Source organism: Zootermopsis nevadensis, unplaced genomic scaffold, assembly GCF_977971745.1.
Source record: "Zootermopsis nevadensis isolate Lab colony 2312 unplaced genomic scaffold, Znev_1.0 Znev_ptg000021l, whole genome shotgun sequence".
Classification (NCBI taxonomy): domain Eukaryota; kingdom Metazoa; phylum Arthropoda; class Insecta; order Blattodea; family Termopsidae; genus Zootermopsis; species Zootermopsis nevadensis.
In genome coordinates, this window is record NW_028259153.1 from 9,233,720 (window position 1) to 9,256,005 (window position 22,286).

Here is a 22,286-nt window from a genome sequence, read left to right on the forward strand (position 1 = left end):
CTTCTCATACACAAATGGGAAAATATTCATGTAACCATCCATTCTTGCCATCAATTTGCTTCAAGTATGAACTATTTCAATCTGTACCAGAGCCATTTACATAGAAAAAAATATATTCCAAAATCAGTACTATGAAATGTTCTTACTGTAAGTAATGCCTCCATTTATGACTACTGAAACTTTCCAATTTCTGCCCACTTCGGCAGTACCGAAGGAATTCATAATGTTAGGAGGATGGTAATTAAATAAGCCACACAGCTTAAAGTGAGCTTCAAATGACAATGGTGGCCGACTATTCTATATATTCATACAACGTTTTACTTATCAGAGGCGAGAGAGTGGCATAGCTTACAGAAAAACATTATCCCATATTCTGCAATATTAGTTTTGTCAAAGTAACCGAAATACAAGTTATGCATGATCTGAAAGTTTGAGGTTCAGGTGTGTTTAGTGCATCACTGATGATACACAGACAAAAAATTACTTACTTTGTCACACAATCCTTGTTTCTTGTCGCTGCTACAGTTGTTAGGGCACATTTCAATGGAGCAATTGGTCCCTGTCCAGCCATCTGCACATATACACTGCCCACTACGACAAGCATGGTTAGCTGGGCAATTTTCTGGGCAACTTAGAACTTTATAACTTGCATTGAAACCCTCAGACAGATCTCCTTGTTTGTAGTATACAGTTAGAACACCTGAAATTTAACAATCATTACTCAGGTAACTGAGTCATCTTCATATTCACAGCTGTGAAAATCTGAAATCCTATTTTAAACACTGCTATTTAGGCATTCTTAAAGAAACATGCTTTGTATGACACAATGGAATGAGACATGTTAACTGAGAGAGATTATTGGCTACATGATCAAATTAAAATGACAAACTGAATGCATTTTAACCACATATAAGAATAGATATCTTGAAAGAATGGACTGTGAAATAAATATTAACACATTTTCGTAATATTCATTCTCCTGGCATACAACAATCAGAATTAAAACTTAAAACAGAAGCAGAACAGTTAACTTGGATCTAACCGGGTTTTGGCCTCACCAGACTTGGCTTCCACAGTCACTGGGTAAGTGGCGTCCACACTGCAGAACACACCCAACACATGACTCTGGTGGCTATTTGTAGCTGACACAAAATCTGGCAGCCCATCATACACATAAACACTGTTCTCTTGGCAGGTGATGTTGATGTCCTCATGGATTGTAAATTGAATAGTACTGTCAAATGCACAGAACACTTTGTTGATGTCTTTATGATCATACACTCTGAGGTTTTATGGCAATTCATATTCAGTACAGAATCTTCTACAGAGTCAGAAACATAAAAGTTACAGATTTTTCTTTTTGTTTCCTTCCTTGACCATCAAGGAGGAGGCAGCAAGTTTCTATGAAATGAGTAATTTTTACCATTTTTAAAAGATGCTGCAAAGGGAAGACTCTCCAGTGAATACATCAGTTTCTCATTTTTCATTAACTTCTCTTATGAAATGTGGATAAATAAAACATCAGTTTCAAATTAAACAAAAAAAGTATAGTTTCAACAAAGTAATACTTACTTTATAATAAACACAGCAAAAAAAATGTTTCTTTTATATCAGCTAAATTTCTGATTACTTATAATTTTAATTCTTTCTGCTAGATACTTGAAATGTAAACTTATTGTTTTTACTGATCTTACAATTTTTCCTTTTGTTCACAGCACTGTTTTTCATTCTATGTAAAGGAGTAGAGAATGGTGATACATGACACAAAAGTTGCAAGCAACCAGATCATTGTTTTTAACATTTTTTATTTTGCTGGCCACATGAAAAACCTAACTACTTAACTGATGATATGCCAAGGAACCTTATGTTTAGATTCAAAGTTAAAGTTCCATTTAAATTTGAATTCAGTAATAAAGAAAATAATTTCACATATTTAGAGAGGGAGATGGATGAGTAATCAAACATATCATGTACATTTCAGATATTCACTGATTTGGTGTTTATTTTACTAATATTTCACTTTGTAACACAGTTATCCAAAAGAGAATTTGACGGCTTGATGATCATGACAGACAAGAGTATCTTAGAGAACAAAGTAATATGGACAAGCACAATACTACTATGAAATTGCTTACCAATCATGTGGAATGGATTTGTTATATATATCATAAGGTGTTACAATCCACAAACACTCCCTTGTGGGTGGAGCACCAAGGCGAGACTCCCATGGTGTCAGCTGACCTAAGCGGCTACCAAGACCCTGTGGTTCCAGACCTGACAACATTCCTCGTGACACACACTGATAATAACATGTGCCACCATTCCTATACAGACAAGAAAACAGATTAAAAGTGTCAGCTGGAAACACAAATACACAAATATAATGCTTGAATGAATAAAAATTTCCTTGGATATTTTCCATCGTCTAGTAAAATTATAAAATAGAAAATGTCGTCTCAGAGATGGGGCTCTATCTCTGTCTTCAGGTACCTACTCTGTTGGGCCCAATAGATAGAGCTAATCCGTACCTCCAACCGGAACTTCTACCTAATTACACAGTGCTACAATCCAGAAAGCAGACATCTTGCCACCGTGAAAACCTCAAATTCTAATTGTATATTAAACCACTGTTGCACTAATGTGTAATAAAAATTACAATAATAACAGGAATAATAGCAATAACAATTTCAATAATAGAAATATCAACATCAATTACAACAGAACTAAGAATAACAATCAGAATTGGGATAGCAATATAAATAACAGCAGGAATAAGAATAGCAAAAACAAAAACATTGAAAGGAAAAATGACCCATAACACCAACCACTGTTGAAAAACACAATAGGCAGACACAGAGACCAAAAGAAACTGATGAGCCTTAAGATGTTCTTTGCTAAAGTATAAAGAACACCTAAAAAGAGTTATACAATCAAAATAAAGTTTTTAGCAATATAACTAATCTCTTCTATTGCAGACTCACCTGGGATCTCCATAATAGCCCTTCTTGCACCTGTTGCATGTGTCTCCCTCTGTATTATCTTGGCAGAAACATACTCCAGACTGCAAGTCACAGATGCCTTTTGCTTCATTGCCATGTCCATTACAGTTGCAAACGTGACAACCTCGACCAGATGTAGCATTCCCATAGCTGCCAGGTCTGTTAAACATTTACAGAGTTAAAATATCTACCTTGATATGTTTCATAATTAGAGTACATCAGACTCCATTTGTAGTCAGGAATAAATATAAATAAAAATTATTGATAAATACCAAAACAACAAAAATGGGAAATTATCAATCCTTGGCTGAACTTAGTTCTCAATATAACATGTCAGATAGGAATCACATTTGACAAAAATGGTTTGAAATATACACCTGAAACAGCAACTACAAGACTATATGAGTGGCGCCTGAGTACAAAAGAACTGGTAATTATAGTATGTCATCAATAGTTCGATTTTTACCTTCTCAATTGTGGCAGCATTATTTCACACATACTATGATCAAACTATACTGCCAAGCCTACTAATATGTTGTCTCATGTTTCAATGCAAATGCTGTACTGGTTGCCACTGTTACAATTATGTAACAAAATTATAAAAATGACCCTGGTCAGGCACATTGCCTAGTTCCTTAAAAACATGAGATGCACACACACAAATGGGCCCATTAGGTGTTCTTCACTCATGCTACAGCATGAAGAATACAAAATCTAAAGACAAATATTTTGTGTTATATTGTATCCTACTCACCTACAGTATTGACAGTATTTTCCTGTGGCCCAGTTCTGACACTCATCACAGATACCTACACCCTGAGTACAAGTGGAGTGGTTATGACAACCACAGTTGGTCCCGCAGTCTACACCTGTCCACCCAAGATCACACTTGCAGGCATAGTCAGGTGAACCCAAACAATAGCCATGGATACACTTGTCATAACACCTGTACAACAACAACAAAAAAAAAATCTATCATTACATAGAGGGATCAAAAAGTCACGCAACCCATTCCTGACACATGTTCTATTTGTCAAAAAATAAATTACATTGAAATCAGAAAAAAATAACATTATAAAAAGTGTTGGAAATGTCCATCAAATTCAGCAATGCAATCACTATTTCCTCAGGTTTAATGTGACCTGGTGAAGAGTTTCTGCAGTGACTGTAAATGGTTCACCTGAGGAGACACTGTCAATTTTTTTGACACAAGAGAATCAGGAAATTGAGAAATAATTTAGTAAGAAACAAATTTACAACATCTACTTTCCTTCAAAAGGCTTAATGTTTATAGGGATAGCAGCAACTATAAATTAGCATTCACAAAATTTAGTGATTCTGTCTTGTGCATGATTTATACTACTACGGATTCAGAATACGATCTATCAGGTATAACCTAAAAGTGTCACACCATTACCAGATTATGTTCATACAAAGCATGTCAGTTAGTTTGAAGTTATTCAGGAGGAATAAGTAGAAGGGGACAGACATGTTACTCTTTTCTGTAGGATGTATAAAGGTGTGGCATCTCAGCCTCACACAACCTACAGGCTCAGGCCAGTTCTTGCACCACAGCTGTAGGATTAATCTTGAATCTCCCCAAGCTAATTTATCTTAATTTTTTCTCTTATTTTCAGTCCCCTTCTATTGTTTGTATTCCTGTTCACACAGATGGACAATAAACCCTACTCTGTATAAGTCCAACAGAGTAACAATTATATACACTGAATCACACCACTATAAGAAACCTTTATTTAAATTAACTCCATAAACTCGATGCGTATATCCTTCTATTACTTACGTTTTGGTGCAAGTTATCTTTCCATCACCAATAAAGCCACGCTTACACTGGCAGCTATAGGAACCATGAGTGTTTGTACAAACAGCCTCAGGATGGCAGTCATGTAGACCAAGATCACATTCATCAACATCAGGACATTGCGCATAAGACCAACTTGTTTCTGATGCCAACAGTGTTAAGTTATGATGGTCATTTATCATCTGAGTACACGAATCTAGAGAAAAGAATAAACTTAGTTTTTCTGTGATATGGTTAAAAAGGAAAATGTCCTTTCCACAAATCTTACTCTGAAAACAAGCAAGATTCACTGTTATATTTTCCTCCACATCTGAAAAGTCATGAGAACGTATACCCAGGGTGATCTGAAGTTCACAATATCTGTAGGCTACCACCAGCTATCATTCACGCTACAAGTCGATAAATGGAAGTAATGGCAACTCCCCAGCTGGTGCTCCCAGCTCAAAAACGGAACACCTACCATTAACGCAGAAGGCCATAATGATAAATTATGGCATAAGTGGCAAGGAATACTAGCTTGCACCAGCAATGTCTTGGGGATGTTTGTGTACCCCGTGAACAAATTTTAAAGGTATAGTTCACAGATTAAATACTACATTTAAGAGGACTGACGAAGAGTATTGCTTACCAATTCGTGGGTGGTTAAAATCGCCTTCCACGCAGAGACCAAGGATGGGGTTCTCAACACTGTAACACCAGCCACAACCTAGATTCTGCAAGCAACTTGAGCAATTGGCATGGCGGCTACATGATTTACACTGCTGGCTGACTTGCATAAGGCCAGACTTGTTAGATGCACTGAATCCAAGTTGCTGCTGATGAGTATTAGCCTGGTCCATCCACTCACGACACAATCCAAACTGATATTCAGATGTATATACAGAGAATGAAAAACATTCCTGTTGACAATGAGAACACAGGTCAGTTTTAAGGTCCATATATTCTTCAGAAATACTGCATCAAGTCACACAGCAAGTTTATTTCAGTTTGATTGGCATTTTTGCAATTTTAATTTGTGGAGAAAAGTTGAATAATATTTCCAAAACACAATAGAAAATTCAGTATTAGCATCTTTTATGTAATCACAGATGAAGGTACTATGTAGTCCTGAATTAATTTTTGTTCACATTTTCACTGCAATACAACAATGATGAAGAAGGATATTTATCATTTTCTGAAATTCCTCAAATAGCTGAAAGTCACTCATATGGAAGACATTACTGGTCTATCACCATACCCTGTCCTGAGACAACTGAATCCAGTCGACAACCTTATGCCAAATTTGAGATTTCATATTAATTTATACTGTCTCCCACATGATCTTTCACTTTGTTTTTCTAATTTCTCATCTCTCGATGTGTGCTACATCTCCTGTCCACCTTATCCTCTTTAAATTTAACACATTAATATGAGGTGAATAGTATAAATTAGGAAGCAGAAATTATTAATATGGAAACAAATAAAATTTTGCCAGATAATGGTCCCCTCTGTCCTTTTTCTGTTGAACAGAACTTCTTTGTCAGTTATCTTTGTATGAAGATTTCATCTGCAAAAGAAATCAGCAGAGTGATTTCATTGTAAGGAATGATGACATATACCAGTCATGAAAAAAAAATATTTTACTTTTAGTATTTTACTTGCTTTGGCATACTATGTAATCATCTATGAAGAAGAAACTGTAACTTTTGAAATTAAAATTAAACCATGTTGAAAGATAAAGCAAAACACATAAGAAAAAAATCATAAAATTGCAGAGACTGACATATTCTAAAGCCTAGGTGTATGGAAAATTCTGTAATGCTGTATAAAAATTCACAATACTGGCAGTTCTGACACAGGCTGAAGTAAATGCAAGGGTCACACCTGTGTTGCTTCACACCAAACGCATCGACCTCTGTCATAAAGACACTGAGAGCAGTTATCACGCTGATAGCAAGGTACTGGGCACTGGGAAAGTTCCACAACAGCATTTTGTGACCTACACACAAATATCCAGTGTCAGTAACATTCACATTTGGTAAAAAATAACATATTTACTCATGTATAATATGCAACCTTAATTTCTGGATTGGAAAATTAAAAATCAAGTATTCATATATAAAACACTTCAAAATAAATAAAATATAAGTTGTGAAAAAAGAAAAGATTATGTAGTATGAGATGTATGAAGATTAGGTGGGCAGAGTTAGTATTCATTGTTTGTTCATTGATAATGGCGATAACAGTATCAGTAGTGACAGTGAATAATACTACCATGTTAGTGAACTGTTCATTGATTACACAATTTAAATAAAATTGCATGTTACTAACAAGTAAATAGAAGCTTTGAATAACATTTTACTGTATGAGGAAAAGGAACAAAAGCCATTTCCTTCATCCCTTTAAATATATGTTTCAAGCATTACACACACCCTAATTAAAAAAAACTGTGTTGTACATGAGTTAAGTATGGTAATTTGAAATTGAACATTAAACAAGGAAAAACTTTAAACAGAGACATTAACCCTCTGAAACAAAGGCTTACATGAGTAACATTTAAAAATTCAGTTCCTACAAAAAAGAAAACACATATCTCCAGTACAAAGATCAAATAGTTAACACTGTACAAAGAAACAATCACTCCTTATTCATAAACAGACTCTGAAGCAAAATGTAGGGTTACTGAACATTGCAGCACATGATACATGTAGTTACCACTGGGGTGTAACCTTTGAAGCTTGAATGATTCTTTTATTAAATTTAAGAACACTGAATGATCAAATCTGTGTTGCACATACATGCCTACACAGAGTAGCCCACTTCAAGCAATCTAACTGAATGCTGAAAGGCAAAATCAGCCAGCTTCCTGCTGAACAACTTTATTATTCGAATCACTGTGGTTCCTTGTTATAGTCTCCAACCCGTGAGCTTCAATAAAAATAAACATACAACAAATAATGTTAACAGTGATGTCATGTACCCCTAAAACAAGTGTGCAGTGTTGGATTCAACCCATATTTTCTTTTGAAATCAGATAGCAGGTGAAGAGCATCTAAATGTCTTCAAACTGTTAGATGAATGTCACATAACAGACAAGCTATACTATGACACAATCTGGGGAACAAAGCATAAATTTAAGATTTTGGAAGTATATTACCCTACTTAACACATACTGACAGATGAAATCATTATCTTATTCATGGTGAAATTTGTATTCGGGCAGTATATCCCTAAAACCAGAAAAGCTCCAAAATAAACTCACCTCCCCCTTCTGGCACAGCGAGCATCTTCAGTCCACCACTCACAGAGACCACTGCTAACACAGCTCTCACAACTAATGTAGTTGGAGCAATTAGCACAACTGAATGGGAGCAATGTGAAGTAATGCCACTCATCTGTGTCTGATCCTGTGCAAGAAAGTATTATGCTCTTGAAAAGGACTCTTATAAGTAATTCTAAATATTACACAGGAAAAGCATCATCTTATACAGTAATGCACAGACATCTTAGTACAGCTAAATGCTGTATCAATCCAGTTAAATGTTACAGTGTAGAGGAATGTCCAGAGAACATTAGTACTTATATTTACATCAGGTGCATCATCACTAGCATGTCACTACTATTATCAGAACATACCATCAATTTCTTTGTCACTTCACATAACAAGTGTCCTTTACGCTAAAACTTTCTTAATCTTTCTATTTTAACTGCTAACTACTGCTCTATCACGAACATCACAGTTATTTCCATCCAGATTGGGCCACTAATACCTCATTAACTTACCTCATGAAGAAGTTATTTACTGCTCTCCATCTTTTATTAACTAGAGTTCAATTAGTCAATATTTCTATTCTTACATTTCATCGATATGGAAAGTGCTGGAACTACTAAGAATCTCTATGGTACCTCAGGATTGGCTGACAACAACTTTAAGAAATTATGGAAACTTGACATAACAATGCAACACCACACTCAGATGTAGTTCTCAATCTGTAAACCATCTCATCATTATTATAAGAAGAGACTATTTGAGGAGGGCTGTTTTACAGTACACGTGGAGCCAACCTACTGAAGCTGCTAATGAGCTGAGAGGAAGAAAAATGAGAAGGCAAAGAGATGGTGATAACCACAGACCTGAAGATTTCTGTCTTCTGGGTTGTTGCGCTGTGTAGTCTGGTCGATGTTAACCAGACTACACAGCGCAACAACCCAGAAGACAGAAATCTTCATACTCACCACTATGAAAACCTCAAATCTTACAACTACAGACCTGTCTATTTATTTTATTTATAGTTCACTTAACAATGCTTATAGCAGCTCCGACTATATAGCATCAGATGAGATAATGATTAATAAAACAATGAACTGGAAAGGATGTAGAAGGAAGTGGTCATGGTCTAATTTGAAGTACTATCACAGTATTTGCCTGGAGAGACTGGAGAAAGCCATGAAGTCTTCAGACTGAGATTTTAATTTGGGACCTCTCAAATACAAAGCAGAACCGCTAACCACTAGACCACAATGTTTGTCACAGACTTGTCATGGAAGATGAAAAGTATAATTGTGCCTGTTACTGAATCATCTACTGATCTGCATAAAAACAATGCACTAATTACAAACACATACATACCTGCAGTGCACACTTCCATTTCATCAAGATGGCGTGAATAACAGCGTTGGTTCAAATCACACCAGCCACACAGTGAATCAGTCAAACAGTGTAGGCAGTTTGTGTACTGATGGCATGATCCATTCTCATATGGTTCTAGGTATTCAAATGTAAACACCTACAAGATCGAGAAAAATAAAGTTTTGTACAGTTATCATAAAATACTATGCTTTAAAATTATAAATGTTAACTGATACAAAAATTAGCATGTCAAACACAATACTGACACATTTCTAGTCTGTTTGTCTGCTCAGACAGCTGATGATGGTATGTTGAAAGAAGTTTCTTCTGAAATATGATTCAGATCTCATACCCAATAGCATGTGAACTCCAGGACAGAGATGAAGGCCACTGCACATTACATTGAAACCTCACTACTACATACTTCTGAGAGACTTGACTTGTTTTAATAAACACTGAACACAAAATAAATTAAAGAAGGAACTCCTATTTAGATTAGAAAAATGAAGTTAACAAAATGATCAGCACTAACTGGTGAAATCATTTCCCTGACAAATCAATTCTTATGTGTTTATTTATAAGGATTCTTAGACTTTCCTACATCATAATAAAACTGATGACAATAAATTATCTAAAACTGAAATATTTAATAAAAATGTACATTTATTTTAAAAAAGTATGTTAATGTGAAGAATTCTGTAATGATAGTTCAATGTAATTCAGTTTGAGTAGCATGCTGAAATAAAGTGTTTCAGGCAGAATATATGAAGAGGGCATTCTGTTCACTAACTGTGACATCTGCTAAATATATTAATAGCACAATACAGCACAACAGAAAAACCTGGAAGAGTACTTAAAATATATTTACAAAACACGATGACTTTAAAATGTTATAACTATAAGAAATTAACCAAGTACTGAACAAAATTTTTTTTTTCATACCTTGGCATTCTCAGAGCTCTTGTTGTGATGAAGCTCCATCTTGCACTGGTGATGTGGGGCATATGGGCCTCTTGTGGTACGAGATTCAAAGTCCACCAAGTATCGGCCTGGTGTGAGCGTAACTGGTTTGCCAGACGGCCAATGGGCTATTACACACTGTGACATCTCCGCTGTCAAGTTAGCAACCATCTGCTGCAAGTTCACATTCATCGAACACACTCCATTATACAGGAAGAAACTTTGACAGCTACGCCATGGCATGGCAATTTCACTGTGTGTGAACAGTGCATTAGTCACTGCCTTTTCCAGTTGGTCGGCTGCTGTGATAGTGAGACTGTAGTAACATTGTAAGGTAAAGTTTAAAGTAAAGCTGTCCTACTATATGCCATGTAGGCACTTGGGGGAGTGGAGGTATAGCTCCTACTTATTCTTGACCTCGGCACTAGATGGGGGTGAGTGGTCAGCATCACGCACCGGCCGGCTTTATCCCTGGGAAAGGACCCCGGTACCCATTGGATAGGAGGCTGGGTGGGCCCCAGAGCCGGTCTGGACGCAGAGGATAGAGGAAAAATCCTCTGCCCCCGTCAGGGATCAAACCCCGGTCGCCCAGTCCGTAGCCAGTCACTATAATGACTGAGCTATGCCGGCTCATAAGGTAAAGTTTACTAATCTAAATTACAGGAGATGTAAATATTCCTCATTGGCTCAGAAGGGGACTGTTTTTTCACATGGGCAGAAATAAATGTTGAGCTCTGATAACAACCTACGTTCCTCCTGTTAACATCCAATGCTGACATTCTGATTTCCAATTACCATGCCAACTGTTTCTATTGACGCACTTTTTAACAGAATTTCTGTGAAAAACTTGAACCTCAAGACACTTTCTTCTAGATTTCCAATAATTCTTCCTACCAGAGTGAAACTTCACACAAGATTCATATCAAAACACCCGATGCACTAGTATAAACTTATCCACATCTGACATAAAGATAAACTTGTTTGGGAATGATTACAAAAGATCTACATGGGAAAGTTATAGGGTAACATCTTAAACCAGTGGTCCCCAACGCGGTGCCCATGGGCACCATGGCTTTTTTTGGGTGCTCGCGTTGATACGGAAAGAGGTTATGCTGAATAATGAAGGCCGTTCAGCCATGAACATTATAAAATCAAAGCACAGACCTCGACTTACTGATGCCGATCTTGATGATTGTTTGTGAGCAGCGTCATCATCCTACACTCCCAAATTTGAAAAACTGGCCGATGAAATGCAGTGTCAAACATCACACTAACTTCCCACTTGAATAATAATAATTGTGCTTATAAAAGTACGTATTTTTGATTGAATGGTTTCTTGTATCATTAAACGTCGTGTTGTTTTGTGTATTATTTGGTGTCCAGAGAAAAGAAAATTTGGCTTTGTTAATTGGTTGATGCCCGCCACGATCTCATAAACTCTCAAATGTGCCCGTAGGCACAAAAAGGTTGGGGGCCACTGGATTAAACATTAAGACACATTCCCCTTTAATATTATACAAACTAGCAAGTTTTAAAATGTTCATTATGAGCAAGGGGTGGACACATAATTCATGACCAGAGTAGGGTTTTAAACTTGAAAAATTTAATACACAAAGATGTCGGGCTTTAGAGATCACAGTAAAAATAAATGTAACATGTGCAGCTACATGAGATACTCACCAGTTTCCCATACTCTGCGTCATGAGACATGTTGAGAAGAGCAACTGAATAACTAGCACACACACGCAACATCTCATCATTACCCCAACTCTCAGGAGGCCTCAAGAATCCAAGGAGACGTGCAATAATCCCTCCTCCCAGCGCTTGCTCAGTACGCGTGGACAGGCTCAACATATTAAAATCCACTGTTGTTGCATTGATTATTGTAACCTAAAATCACAAATAAAGACTTAATTATAATGACAGCTTAATAAAGAGTTTAACCCCTTCATGAGTACAAACATACCAGTACATTCACCAACACAGTTCTGCATGGATATAAAAATGCCTGTACATCTTCTACTGTTGGAGCACTGTTGCAACAATCTGAAAGGAGGTAATTGCTCCAGCACATCATTGCAACACTGTAAACCAAGATAGTGTAATTGCGTCATATTGTGAATATTATAACAATTATTTATTTTAATCCGTCTGATCACAATATTTAAAATTTCTTATAATTAAGATAATAAAATATCATTCATGTTTCGTATCGATTGATCGATTTACATTTCGGAACATTTACACAACATGTTTCAGTTTTTATAAAACCATCATCAGGTGTAAAATATATCTAAGAACTTAAAACTCAATTATGATTTCTGTAGTTTTTTGGTGATGTTTCATTACGTTTGTTTTTCCATTTTTGGGCGAAGGTGTTGTTTTTCTTAAATGTTATTAGATGTACATATTGGCCAAAGATGTAGGAGTGAGTGTCCCGATATGTCCAGAAAAGACACTAGTACTTCTGGACATATCAGGACACTCACTCCTACATCTTTGACCGATATGTACATCTAATAACATTTAAGAAAAACAACACCTTCGCCCAAAAATGGAAAAACAAACGTAATGAAACATCACCAAAAAACTACAGAAATCATAATTGAGTTTTAAGTTCTTAGATATATTTTACACCTGATGATGGTTTTATAAAAACTGAAACATGTTGTGTAAATGTTCCGAAATGTAAATCGATCAATCGATACGGAACATGAATGATATTTTATTATCTTAATTATAAGAAATTTTAAATATTGTGATCAGACGGATTAAAATAAATAATTACTGTAAACCAAATTAATTATTGGAGACTGCTGCAAGAATGTGAACAGAGGTCACTGCTGCCTCACACTGTTACAACACTGACATATATCCACAATACTGTCTTCCACTCAGATACTGATGGGCTAGTATTATATGTCATACTAGAGGACTCAACTCAAATGCCATACCCTAATAATTAACACAAGTGAACATTTTCTAGATGAACAAACTGTTAACGTAAATAACTGCTCTTCATACTGAATCTGGGTGAGACCAGTTAGCAGGATTCTTGTACTTGAGGAATGTGAGGCCTGGTCTGCGGTCCAACTCACGGCACTCTTCAACCTGCACTACCTCCGTGCCTTTCAACCCCCACCATCCTGGAACCTGCGATGGTGTGTCCTCTCGCAGACCACACACTCCAAAGTTATCTGCAAAGAATGGAAAACTACTGGAGTTCTTCATCTTAACTCAAGGAATGTAACACTACAATGCATTCAACAGATCTAAACCTCCCAAAAACATGTGAAATGTGAGCAGAGACTCCACATTCACCCATGATTTTAGGAAAAACAACTTCTCCCCTCTGGCCATCAATTTACAGTTACTCAGTTGTTGGAGTTAAGGTGATGAGTTGACTGACATAAAAGACTGTATTAACATGCAGTACAATGTTTCTCATTATGAGACAACAAATAATACTGGATAATTGTGGGAATAATAATTCTGCAATGCATCGTAAAACCATCGTAAGATCCAGTGTGAATACAATCTAGCAACTCAACTTATCCTAGTAATACTAATCAATTTTAAAGGTTCTAACACAGGTAAATTAAAATTACAATAAGTATAAGTGGATGTTGACTGCAGAACTTGTACTTATGGAACAAGTTAGTTATGAAAACTGCCAATAATGACACCATTCCATGAAGAGGACTCTCGATTCTAACATTATATCACATAACTAACCCTGACTAAAATTCCCCCAGTCTTACCACTGCTTCATCTCATCATGGCTAGGTCAGAAAATAGTCCACATCCTTGCGATCAGGATTATAAAGCTGGTCTACAACCAGAACTTCTTCAGCTTCTATAATTTTGGTGATATCTCAACCAACTTTTGGAAACCTTTTGCTGCCTTGGAATATTATACTTAACTCCTCACCGCCGAGTGGCGTAAAATTACGCCCGGCCTTTAAATCCTGGGGATTGCAGCTGTGCGTAGTATTACGTCCGGCTTTAAGCCTAATTTCTTCAGCTCATAACTTTGTAACGATTAATGCCAGCGCAATGAGGTTTGTAGCACTCTGTTGTGGAAAGTTTTCTGTGTGTGAAGATCCGGCAACCTTGTTGACAAACCCTTAAAGGACTACCTGGGAGTCTAAAAATAGACGACTGGCCTCAGTTTTACAATTGAGAACCCTTCAAGCAGTCGTGTGTTATTTGATGCTGAACAAAGGGCACTTCTAGACGAATTATTGGAAGTGACAATTATAGTAGCTCGGACACTGAGAGTGTAGACTTTGATTATACACAGTTGGTGACACCGGGAACGTTAGCGATTAGTGATAATGAGAGTAACAATGGTGGTGGCGAAAGCCAGGAAGAAATTGTAGAAGCAAATTCAGGTATTGTTTCCGGCAAGTATATGTGGGAAAATATAGAACCATTTACTGCTTCAAGAGAAGCATTTTGTAATGTATATGGTCCTCTGTTCGACACGGCTGGACTAGATGTCGTGAGTTCATTCGAAATCATTTTCGATACAGCTCTTGTGCAGCTCATTGTAGATGAAACCAACAGATATGCTAAGCAAGAAATTTCTAAAAGTGCCCATCCTCTCACATTTCGATCTAGGATTAGGAAGTGGCAAGATGTCACAGTAGACGAAATTTACGTGGTTTTGGTTCTATTTATGTTGATGGGCATTGTTCAAAAGCCTACAATCAGATCTTATTATGCAAACAACCGGCTGCTGTACACTCCGTTCTCAACTTCTGATCCATTTGCTCCCATTGGTCACACACAGAGAGCTCATCTTATAAGGTAAGATTACAAAACCATCTTTTAAGAGGATTTCAATGAAAAATTCATAATTATATCTCATATAGTTCAAAAGTTATGGAAAAAAACGTATTTTACAGCAAAATGTAAACGGGCATTTAAAAATTACTACCGCCGGAACAGCACAACAGCGGTATATGCTGGGTATTTAAAATTCTGCGTCAACAGGTTAATTCCTGCTAAATCTGTAGTACTACCTCAGTTCTGAGTAAACAGTTCCCATTATTTGACCCAGATCCTTATTTAAGTCACTATTCCAGTTTTGACGCAATTTGTACAATAGTATTTGCTAACAATGGAAGAGTTAAACATATACACACACACATCTCTCTATTCATACCATCCTTGTGATGACAGCGAGCATTCTGAACACACCAAGTGCACTGGTCCAGCCTTAACTTATGAGCCACTGATGAAATCTGCCCAGCCACCCCATCACCTGAACCAGACACAGACAACGAACCACCTGAAGCATTGCCGTGAATCAGACATGAATGACAGTCACCAAGAGCTGGACAAATTCCAGGGCATCGTGTTGTCTGTAGGTTTGTAGTACAGTTGATCCCAACAGTGCGGCCATAACACACCTCATCTGCAGAACACCACCCACACTCTGGATTTGATGTGCACTCTACTTTGTTGCGGTACCTGAGTAAAAATCAGCTGTATTAAAATATGCATACGTTGGGATAATATGTGCTAAAACATTCATATTCAGGCAGGTAAGTGCAAATTGGCAAGACTGCAATACATTCTTTAAACCCAATTACATACTACTTTTTTCATATTTCTTCAAGATAAACACCATTTATTTTTTAAAAGATTTGTACAAGGTCAAAGAATAAACACTATTGCACTGTATTTATTCTCCAGGGAAAAAAGATCATTATTACACTTTTGTGGTCCCGTTGTGCAATTTATTGTCATTTCTTTATATCAAGCAAAAGAATCAGAGTATGTACACTGCTGGCAAATTTATATCTGGACAAGTAACACACACACACAGACATATATGGACATGCACTGTCAGGACAAACAAACGAAATATCCATTTCTATATTTCTGAATGTAAGAAAACTAAACAACAAAATAAACAGTAAAAATCTTTATTTACATTACTATAAAGACACCCAAATGTTCAAGTTCAATTTTAAGATTCCCAACAAAATAGTTAGAGGCTCCTTTTTATGCATATAAGGATCCTATCAGTTACCCACTTAAGCAATTCTAAATTATTTTATTGTGAAAAAAGTATGGCAATTTGTAGTAAACAAATGCTTCTGACCTGCTGCAAACTTGCTCTGGCTCAAATGTCTCTCCTTCCCTGCTGGCTAACATTGGTGGCAAAGTGTATGCTAGGAGGTCAGCATTCACATTTCCATGGTACCCACCAACTATAATTAATGTGTTACCATTACGTACATCAGCTGCATGTGCAAACACGCCTTGTTGCTTTGGATAACGTGAAACTGCAATCACACAAAGACAGACACTAAGGAAATCATGACAAGTATAACATTTAAGTAAGAAAATATGACTGTGTACCATTTAATACATATAAAATTAAATTGTGTCACAAATTCAATGCACCGTAAATTTATGTTCTTCGGTTACATCTCTATTTTATGCTTGCATACTTTTCTTGTCACTTATACAAATGTGCAAATTTTCTTTGCTATTCGTTAATAAATCTTTATTAGCATGATCTATTTTAGACATTATGTGGTCTACTGGCCCATAAGAATGTTTATTATTTAGTAAATGGGTGCCAAATTTTTAACCGTTCCTATTATTTTTAATGTCACTAACATGTTCCTGATACCTGGTTTAGAGATTTCTTAACATTTGGGCAACATATACCTTGTTACAGTCAGGACATTTTAGCTCACACATTGCAAGAATATATATAGGTTTTAGGTTTTAATAATTTTTGTAAGGCATTGTTAGTCCAGATTGCTATTCTAATGTTGGTGGCCTTAAAATATTCAACAATCCGAATATATCTGCTTCTGAACATAAATGTTATCCACATTTCCCAAGCATTAGCTACTGTAGTATCATTATTGCCTTCAGTCCTTGTCATTTCCTCGGCTGTTCTGCAATTTAGTGTGTGAATAATTTGTTCTGAGAATGTTTTTAAAAATGAAGCGTACCCTTTTCAGTGTTGCCAAGAATTTCATGGCTAACCCAGGTGTGGCAGCCCAAGTGGTACAAGTATAACTGGTTGTCGTAACAGATCTCTTCCTTGTTATGGCGATGAGAGTAGCCACCAAATACAACCAAATAATTTCCTGTTGAGCAAACAAATTAAAGGCATCTGAGAAGAAATAGGTGGCAAGATAAAGTTTTACAAGACATGTATTTACCTTTAAATGATTCACTGAATCTTTTATAAGGATAATTCAATCTCCCTTACAGTTCACTAGTTACTTTCTACACACACCCAATAAAGACTAAGACATGTCATATCATGGAAAGAGTTTCTACATCCCATGCCCACAGAAATTAGTGTCCTGTTCTTTCAATTATTATTCCAGTGCTGTTTCCATCATCATCATCAGTTTAAAAATCTGTAGCTTTTCAGATCATATTTCAGCATTAGAAACAAAGTAAGTAACATCTGGGAGCCCACAGTTTTAAAATTAGATCTTTTCATACATAAATCTGAATAGGTTGTTCTGAATTCTTTGTTGTAAAAATTTAGTACAAACCTATGATAGTGCTGGTGTGAAATGCTCTCTCTCTGGGAACATGCATGTCCTGTAGGTGTGAGCGAGGATAATGTATCTCTGACCAGTGTCTGCTGTCCAATTGAAATGAGAACATGCGGTCACTCAATTTTGAGAAACGAGCTACTCCCGCAACAATGCCTCCATATACCAACAGTGAGTTAGTCTTGGCATGGTATACTGTTGAGTGTGCTACAATACGCACATCCAGCTCTTTACCACCTCGAGGTCGAACTTCTGACCACCTTTCATCATGAATGTTGCCATTGGGACCTACAACAATACACCTTACTACAGTGGAATCCACTTGACATGAATAACAGTTTCCCCTTTCATAACAAGATCAAATGCATCCCAGAAGGGGGGATATGTGACAAAATAAAAGAACACCAGATGGTTAAGCTTTGTTTTAAGACTTGCATCACAGAAACATACTCACATATAACTAAACTATCCATTCCTTGTCCAAGTTTTTCTTAAAATAAACTAAACTAAAATAATTACAATGATTAGTACTCAATTATAAAGAGTTCTGATGATAGTACACTACAATTAGTATTACTTTGTTTTTGAACTTTGTCCACTGTCTAGTATTTCTAGTATGTTCTTGGTTTGGTTTGATAGGTTACTCCTTGTTCTCTTTTCTTTCCTAGTTTCACGTCTTTATAACCATTTCCAGAATTGTTACTGTAAATTTTCTTAACAACTCTATTTGATGAAACCTCAATTAGTGGTTTATATTGCTTTAGTTAACTGACTAACCCATCTGAGTAGCTACTCACAATCTATCCACCACAGGAAACAAAGAGATGCAGTTTTTGAAATGTTGTGCTCTGCGATGAATACTATATGATGGATAAAATTAAGAAACCCAATAATACCAACTTATTTCTTACAATACACAACTTTAATAACATATTCCTTCATTCTTGTAATTATGTACATATTACATTAACTGTCTACATGTACCTTTAATAGACTTAAAAAAATGTAAACAAAGGATATTATAACCTCTGACATGGGAAGAGTGCAGTCATGTGACATTTAACCATTTAGCCAGAGCAAGCCTCACCTGAGTCATCTCAATCAGCTGTAAGTTAAACATAGTAATACTTGTCAGTTCAGACCCAAGCTTCACGATAAAAGGAAACAACACATGACAAATACAAATAATGAGGTTCTGAAGAAAAACATGAACATAACAAGATGCTCTCTCACCAAGGCTGAGTTGTATGCGGAACAGCTTGGATGAAAACACTCCTCCAATAGTGCTTCCTCCAAACAGGTACAGCCATCCTTCATCCCCACTAGTGAGTGTCAGCGTGTGTCTAGTTAACTTCGGAGGTCGAATAGCAGATGATATTGCCCGCAATGACCATGTTCGTTGCGTCACATTGTAAAACCACAATTCATCTGAGAATTGTCCATTAGCTAGCTTTCCCCCATATATTACAAAACCTCCAGGATATCTGTAAGAAAAAAGTTCTATGTCAGAGAAATGGAATTTGTTGCAGAGTCCTTTGAGAGTTACACTGTGTCAAAAAGATAAAAATATCTAAATGTTACTATAAATGACATGGTGAAACATCCAACAGACCCTGAAATTACCTCAAGCAACACGTAAAGAGATATGTTGGTCTGAAAGAACAGACAAGCCATAAAGATGATTCTTCAACAGAACATCAAATAAAGAAAATCTTGGCCGTGTACTGAATTGCATTTAGGGTTTTGTGATAGGATCGAGAGAATGATGGTCTTGCATAGAGAACTTACAGCTTCAAGTGAACTCCATACCATGAAGTGTGGCTAATATTCTAAACAAAGAATAAGATTAAGCATATTTTAATCTGGTAAGATCTGATAGTAACCAAACCTGAAGATATAATGGATGGAAGTCTGGAGCCTGTGCCTGATTTCATCAGGTTAACATTTACTAAAATTACAAACAGTAATACATTATTTACATATATTAACCCATATTCTAACAATAAATGTTCTTTTTGCACTGCAAGACCTTTGGTGCAGGTAATGATATTGTTCAAGAGATAAATTCATTCTACACATTTCGTAATAGCAAAACAGTCTTCCACTAATTACAAGAGTAAACAGAAACTTCTCTGTAATTTTCAAAGACAACAATCATTATACTCAGTAAAAATAACAACAATATAGTGACTGGAGAAATAGAAGAATAGAAAATCTTATTCTTCTGAGGATTTAACCATTACAAACCACAAGTACACTGGGCAGTACATAAAATCTAGAAAATGGAATGGAAACTTCAGACAAATCTGTAGTTACACAAAACAGAGCTATGTAAACAACAAGTTCCTTACATGCAAGCAGCATGTCCATAGCGTGGTGCAGGTTGAGAAGGTGTATCAACCTTCTCTTCTACAAACTCAAATGGATCATTCATTTCCACAAAGGAATTTGGTTTGTTTGAAACCAGTTCCTCCACTTCATGTCTTGGTGCCCTTGGAACTGGAATACTTTCACTCCCCAAGTCCCATGTCCGACCATATTCCTCACTCTCCTCTATGTCTCTGTGTAGTTGATCTGTTTCCTGTTCTCCACCAAACTTAACATCCCGCCCCAATCTCTGGAGGTGCCCTGAGCCATCGCCCTGTACACGGTGCCTGATACTTAACGTTGAGTTGTCCGCAATGGAGAACAGAAGGTTTCTAAAAATAGACCTAGTTGTTGGTACTCCCCACCGCTCTTCTCCTTGCCCTAACACTGCAGCAATTATCTGATGATCTGGTTGTCCTATACCATCTGTTCCAGCTGAAACAATAATAGACATTGAAATCCATATATAAATGCCAGAACAAAAACAATAAACATTTTGACTTCAGTTGCATGTGATATTTAAACATTAAACTCCCTTTTGAAGATAACACAGCCAAATGGTGGAGGATAACTATTTGATACATAATAAAATTTATGTGGTAACTGTAACCTACAGTTTCACTTCATATTAATTGTTACCAGATCTATTTTAAGTAAAATGTGTGCATGTGCAAGCATAAACTGATCCTGTCTCCAAAAGTGCAAACCTCATCATGAAAACAAATAAATGGACTTCCTATATGTTTCTCGATGGAGGCCAGAAAGATCTATCTATGTACAGGCCGCATCATGGTGCTCATTTGTTTGTCCAGTCAAAGCTTAACTTTTGGGCCTACAGAATGACTGTCTTAAAACTATGGATGAAAGTTACGCCACAGAGGGTTAGTCCTACACTGTATACTTTAAATCCTTGCATGACTGAAAAAGCAGTGTCTAAACCATTGGGAAACATATTTTAAATACTTTAAAAATAACATTCAAGTGACTATCAATGAATGTTTAACATGAGCCAGATCCAGCATCAATCAACAAGAATTTTTAATATTTTACAGTGGTAAATTTATAAAACAAATACACAACTTCCATAACAATTACTTTCATCACAAAACCAAAATAAAAAAGGCAGCACAGATAAATATTCGCTTCTACAAAACATCCATTTGTGAACTATGGTTTCAAATTTTGCATAAACATTTCCTGTACGACAAAAACAGAGAAAATGCCAACTTATGCTTTCCTATTTCAAGAACTAAAATCACAAAACATGGCATCAAGTCAAACCACATATTAGGTGTTGCTTAGCATACCTAACTCATTTCCATGCTGATCTTCCCAGTGGCTTGTTGCAAAACGATAAACTTCAAGATCACCCAACACCTTGTTCAAATTATAACCACCAAACACAAAGAGAGAGTCTGTCTCTTTATGATATACAGCTGTATGGGCTGCACGAGGTGTGAGGCCTCCATCTGAATGAGATAACCAGTGCCATCTGTTAACATCAAATATAATAATTCAATCAAACATTTTTCAGCTGAAATAAATTAAGCACTCATAGCTCATAGGGTCCTAAGAACCACCACACAAATCACAAGAGCCTGCCAGCAGACCCTATCTTGAACCAGATGAATCCAGTCCACATTCTCACATACTATTTCTTTAAGATCCATTTTAACATTATTCTCCCATCAATGTCTAGACCTTATACATGGTGTCTTCCCTTTATGTCTTCTGAAAAAATTTTGCATTCATTTCTCATGTCCCATGCAGGCTTACTTTGTTTCTGTGAGATATCAAAGACGTTATCATCAGCTTGGAAATGTGGCACAGATGGGAGAGACATGAAAATGTAAGTGTAGTCTGGTCAGAAAAAATCTAGAAAAGCAACATACCATACAATTATTTTAAATCTATTACTTTTCGTTTAATTCAAGCATGAAACAATTATTGACCAGATTACTAAACCATATACTCCATACTTACCGTTT

At 36.3% G+C, this 22,286-nt stretch overlaps 1 protein-coding gene across 2 annotated transcripts in view; it reads right to left on the bottom strand.

Moving 5' to 3' along the window:
- Positions 1-22,286, bottom strand: part of Megf8 (multiple EGF like domains 8) — a 54,195-nt gene that overhangs the window by 27,608 nt on the left and 4,301 nt on the right. For both annotated transcript variants that reach the window (XM_022073391.2, XM_087352978.1), the window contains exons 5-24: positions 21,606-21,790; positions 20,283-20,733; positions 19,165-19,415; positions 17,929-18,219; positions 17,371-17,508; positions 16,503-16,686; positions 15,558-15,865; positions 13,412-13,584; positions 12,068-12,277; positions 10,370-10,561; positions 9,428-9,584; positions 8,060-8,204; positions 6,682-6,796; positions 5,447-5,717; positions 4,801-5,014; positions 3,754-3,945; positions 2,982-3,158; positions 2,136-2,324; positions 1,059-1,234; positions 489-700 (exon numbers count right to left, since the gene is read on the bottom strand). In XM_022073391.2, the coding sequence (XP_021929083.2) occupies positions 489-700; positions 1,059-1,234; positions 2,136-2,324; positions 2,982-3,158; positions 3,754-3,945; positions 4,801-5,014; positions 5,447-5,717; positions 6,682-6,796; positions 8,060-8,204; positions 9,428-9,584; positions 10,370-10,561; positions 12,068-12,277; positions 13,412-13,584; positions 15,558-15,865; positions 16,503-16,686; positions 17,371-17,508; positions 17,929-18,219; positions 19,165-19,415; positions 20,283-20,733; positions 21,606-21,790 (4,231 nt within the window). The remainder of the gene's footprint in view (positions 1-488; positions 701-1,058; positions 1,235-2,135; positions 2,325-2,981; positions 3,159-3,753; positions 3,946-4,800; positions 5,015-5,446; positions 5,718-6,681; positions 6,797-8,059; positions 8,205-9,427; positions 9,585-10,369; positions 10,562-12,067; positions 12,278-13,411; positions 13,585-15,557; positions 15,866-16,502; positions 16,687-17,370; positions 17,509-17,928; positions 18,220-19,164; positions 19,416-20,282; positions 20,734-21,605; positions 21,791-22,286) is intronic.